This window comes from Brugia malayi (assembly GCF_000002995.4).
Source record: "Brugia malayi strain FR3 genome assembly, contig: Bm_058, whole genome shotgun sequence".
Lineage (NCBI taxonomy): Eukaryota > Metazoa > Nematoda > Chromadorea > Rhabditida > Onchocercidae > Brugia > Brugia malayi.
Window position 1 is genome coordinate 24,032 of NW_025062330.1, and position 6,000 is coordinate 30,031.

Here is a 6,000-nt window from a genome sequence, read left to right on the forward strand (position 1 = left end):
ATATACTCAACAAATCGTCACGATGAAAAGAAGAGAATAAGAGGAAGAAAAATACAAAACAGTAACAGAAGGTGACCAAGGAATATTTCAATTATTACACGAAGGAAAGGAAGCGATAATAACACTGACAATGCACAAGGATGAAGTCGACCAAAACTTAAAACAACTCTCAAAGGAGTTGACGAACAAACAAACAAAAGAAGAAGCAAAATTTACTCCTTCTTCAAATATTAATGTAAATCTTCCTCATTTATCGCTTCCTATTCGATGGAGACCCTATTGGAGCAGTTTTAACGCAGCAGTCCACACACAAGCGATTCTAGAAATACAAAAATTGAATTACTTGTACTCATGTCTCAAAGGAAAAGCTCTACAAGCAATATCTGGATATGATATAGCTCCAGAGAATTATGGAATCATCAGAAAACTGCTCAATGAAAAATATGGCGATCACTCAATAGTAACAACATTACTCTACAACGAACTCCAATCAATTAAACGAAATGAAAGAGAATGGATTGGAACAACTGAAAACATAGAACGAGTACTACGCCAGTTAGAAGCTCTAGGAGAAAGCCTCGAACATTCAAATATTGAAATCTTGATCGAGAGCAAGTTGCCATTATGGATTTTAAATAAAATATATAAACACAAGAAGAAGGACATGCCTTGGTCAATTCTCAAACTAAGAAACTTTTTAACAAGTTTAGTTAATGTGAATGAACAGATTAGAAACTGTCAACATTCACTCACTCAACTCAATATTAAATCTACAACTACCAAACCGGAACAAAAGCAACGATACAATCCCGGAAGAACTTCAGCATTGTCGACAGTAAAAGATAATCAAAATACTTCGAAAACTACAACAACAAAAAACGGCTATGTGTATTCTGCAATCAAGATCATTGGGACAGCGATTTCGTGAACAACACGACTCTCAATGCTCGACTGAATCGTCTCAAGGTATTAAAAAAATGTACTATTTGTCTTAAAGACAGTCACAAAGGACAAAATTGTAAAGTCAAAAAACAATGCTTTTGTTGCAAAGCCTTGCATAATAGTGCTTTATGTGATAAAAAGAATTTACTTTCTTAGAATAATACAATGTATCAAAGAAATGGAGAACAAAAAAAAATCGAACCTTCGAAACGAAAGGATTGTTCAACTTCTTTCTACAACTCGATCCAAACAGACAAAAGAAACTTTATTTTTATGTAAGGAAATAAGGATTTTTAATCCATTACAACCTCAACTGCAACAAAATACTTTGGCATTATTTGACAGCGGATCACAACTCTCCTTCATTCCCAAAAAATTATCACGTCAATTGAGGTTAACCGAAACAGAAATTCAAATTATGAGAATAGCTCCATTTGGTATGAAAGAACCGAAATCATGTCCCACTGCTCGCATACAACTAAATGTGCTAACTACCGAAAGCGAAATCATACCACTACAAGCAAATATAATTGATTATCTAACGAACGAATTGCAGGTAGTGGAGACATCAAATGAATTTCAAATTCAAAATTTAACAAATTGTTGGAAAAAACCTGACGTATTGATTGGAGCTGATTATTTTTTCAAATTTATTAGTCTACGAGAAATCAAGGAATTAAGATCAGGCATATGTTGGTTCAATCAAAAGTTGGTCCTTATAATTGCTGGAAGTGGAGATATTGAGAAACTTTGTAAGAACGAATTATATCCTAAAGAAGTAGTACATTCTACAAACGCCAATATTAACTCGGAGCTAGAAAATTTTTGGAAATTAGAGACGATTGGTATCCAAGAATCACCTCAAGATGATGATGATGATTATCAAGCTTTAAAGCATTTCAAGCGGACCATCATCAAGCGGGCTGGATAATACCAGGTCTACTGATATAATAGATTAATTCGTACCGTTTCTATGCAAATAAAACAATATCACTGGAAGACGTTTTGATTAAATCATCCATTTCTCTACTGATATAATAGATTAATTCGTACCACTTCTATACAAATAAAACAATATCACTAGAAGACGTTTTGATTAAATCATACCATTTCTCATCTGATATAATAGATTAATTCGTACCATTTCAATGCAAATAAAACAATATCACTAGAAGACGTTTTGATTAAATCATCCATTTCTCTACTGATATAATAAATTAATTCGTACCATTTCTATGCAAATAAAACAATATCACTAGAAGACGTTTTGATTAAATCATACCATTTCTCATCTGATATAATAGATTAATTCGTACCATTTCAATGCAAATAAAACAATATCACTAGAAGACGTTTTGATTAAATCATCCATTTCTCTACTGATATAATAAATTAATTCGTACCATTTCAATGCAAATAAAACAATATCACTAGAAGACGTTTTGATTAATTCATCCATTTCTCTGCTGATATAATAGATTAATTCGTACCATTTCTATGCATATAAAACAATATCACTTGAAGTCGTATTGATTAAATCATACCATTTCTCTACTGATATTATAGATTAATTCGTACCATTTCTATGCAAATAAAACAATATCACTAGAAGACGTAAAGATTAATTCATACCATTTCTCTACTGATATAATAGATTAATTCATATCATTTCTATGCAATTATAACAATAACACTAGAAGACGTTTTGATTAATTCATATCATTTCTATGCAATTATAACAATAACACTAGAAGACGTTTTGATTAATTCATATCATTTCTATGCAATAATAACAATAACACTAGAAGACGTTTTGATTAATTCATATCATTTCTATGCAATTATAACAATAACACTAGAAGACGTTTTGATTAATTCATATCATTTCTATGCAATTATAACAATAACACTAGAAGACGTTTTGATTAATTCATATCATTTCTATGCAATTATAACAATAACACTAGAAGACGTTTTGATTAATTCATATCATTTCTATGCAATTATAACAATAACACTAGAAGACGTTTTGATTAATTCATATCATTTCTATGCAATTATAACAATAACACTAGAAGACGTTTCGATTAATTCATATCATTTCTATGCAATTATAACAATAACACTAGAAGACGTTTTGATTAATTCATATCATTTCTATGCAATTATAACAATAACACTAGAAGACGTTTTGATTCATTCATACCATTTCTCTTCTAATGTAATAGATTAATTCATATCATTTCTATGCAATTATAACAATAACACTAGAAGACGTTTTGATTCATTCATACCATTTCTCTTCTAATATAATAGATTAATTCATATCATTTCTATGCAATTATAACAATAACACTAGAAGACGTTTTGATTCGTTCATACCATTCCTCATCTAATATAATAGATTAATTCATATCATTTCTATGCAATTATAACAATAAAACTAGAAGACGTTTTGATTAATTCATATCATTTCTATGCAATTATAACAATAACACTAGAAGACGTTTTGATTAATTCATATCATTTCTATGCAATTATAACAATAACACTAGAAGACGTTTTGATTAATTCATATCATTTCTATGCAATTATAACAATAACACTAGAAGACGTTTTGATTAATTCATATCATTTCTATGCAATTATAACAATAACACTAGAAGACGTTTTGATTAATTCATATCATTTCTATGCAATTATAACAATTAACACTAGAAGACGTTTTGATTAATTCATATCATTTCTATGCAATTATAACAATAACACTAGAAGACGTTTTGATTAATTCATATCATTTCTATGCAATTATAACAATAACACTAGAAGACGTTTTGAATAATTCATATCATTTCTATGCAATTATAACAATAACACTAGAAGACGTTTTGATTAATTCATATCATTTCTATGCAATTATAACAATAACACTAGAAGACGTTTTGAATAATTCATATCATTTCTATGCAATTATAACAATAACACTAGAAGACGTTTTGATTAATTCATATCATTTCTATGCAATTATAACAATAACACTAGAAGACGTTATGATTAATTCATATCATTTCTATGCAATTATAACAATAACACTAGAAGACGTTATGATTAATTCATATCATTTCTATGCAATTATAACAATAACACTAGAAGACGTTTTGATTAATTCATATCATTTCTATGCAATTATAACAATAACACTAGAAGACGTTTTGATTCATTCATACCATTTCTCTTCTAATATAATAGATTAATTCATATCATTTCTATGCAATTATAACAATAACACTAGAAGACGTTTTGATTCATTCATACCATTTCTCTTCTAATATAATAGATTAATTCATATCATTTCTCTTCTAATATAATAGATTAATTCATATCATTTCTATGCAATTATAACAATAAAACTAGAAGACGTTTTGATTAATTCATATCATTTCTATGCAATTATAACAATAACACTAGAAGACGTTTTGATTAATTTATATCATTTCTAAGCAATTATAACAATAACACTAGAAGACGTTTTGATTCATTCATACCATTTCTCTTCTAATGTAATAGATTAATTCATATCATTTCTATGCAATTATAACAATAACACTAGAAGACGTTTTGATTCATTCATACCATTTCTCTTCTAATATAATAGATTAATTCATATCATTTCTATGCAATTATAACAATAACACTAGAAGACGTTTTGATTCATTCATACCATTTCTCTTCTAATATAATAGATTAATTCATATCATTTCTATGCAATTATAACAATAACACTAGAAGACGTTTTGATTCATTCATACCATTTCTCTTCTAATATAATAGATTAATTCATATCATTTCTATGCAATTATAACAATAACACTAGAAGACGTTTTGATTCATTCATACCATTTCTCTTCTAATATAATAGATTAATTCATATCATTTCTATGCAATTATAACAATAACACTAGAAGACGTTTTGATTCATTCATACCATTTCTCTTCTAATATAATAGATTAATTCATATCATTTCTATGCAATTATAACAATAACACTAGAAGACGTTTTGATTCATTCATACCATTTCTCTCTAATATAATAGATTAATTCATATCATTTCTATGCAATTACAACAATAACACTAGAAGACGTTTTGATTCATTCATACCATTTCTCTTCTAATATAATAGATTAATCATATCATTTCTATGCAATTATAACAATAACACTAGAAGACGTTTTGATTCATTCATACCATTTCTCTTCTAATATAATAGATTAATTCATATCATTTCTCTTCTAATATAATAGATTAATTCATATCATTTCAATGCAATTATAACAATAAAACTAGAAGACGTTTTGATTAATTCATATCATTTCTATGCAATTATAACAATAACACTAGAAGACGTTTTGATTAATTCATATCATTTCTATGCAATTATAACAATAACACTAGAAGAACGTTTGATTAATTCATATCATTTCTATGCAATTATAACAATAACCACTAGAAGACGTTTTGATTCATTCATACCATTTCTCTTCTAATGTAATAGATTAATTCATATCATTTCTATGCAATTATAACAATAACACTAGAAGAAGACGTTTTGATTCATTCATACCATTTCTCTCTAATATAATAGATTAATTCATATCATTTCTATGCAATTATAACAAACACTAGAAGACGTTTTGATTCATTCATACCTTTCTTCTAATATAATAGATTAATTCATATCATTTCTATGCAATTATAACAATAAAACTAGAAGACGTTTTGATTAAATCATACCATTTCTCATCTGATATAATAGATTAATTCGTACCATTTCAATGCAAATAAAACAATATCACTAGAAGACGTTTTGATTAATTCATATCATTTCTATGCAATTATAACAATAGATTAATTCATATCATTTCTATTTCTTATTACATAAACACTAGAAGACTTTTGATTCAATTCATAACCATTTCTCTTCTTAATATAATAGATTAATTCATATCATTTCTATGCAATTATAACAATAACACTGAAACGTTTTGATTCAATTATA

At 27.3% G+C, this 6,000-nt stretch overlaps 1 protein-coding gene across 1 annotated transcript; it reads left to right on the top strand.

Moving 5' to 3' along the window:
- Positions 1-130: 130 nt before the first annotated feature.
- On the top strand, positions 131-1,873 carry Bm17196 (Uncharacterized protein; the record flags this gene model as incomplete). The annotated part of the gene is made up of 2 exons (XM_043082986.1): positions 131-672; positions 1,336-1,873. 2 exons carry the CDS (start codon positions 131-133, stop codon positions 1,871-1,873), a joined length of 1,080 nt encoding a protein of 359 aa, XP_042938920.1.
- Positions 1,874-6,000: the final 4,127 nt, after the last annotated feature.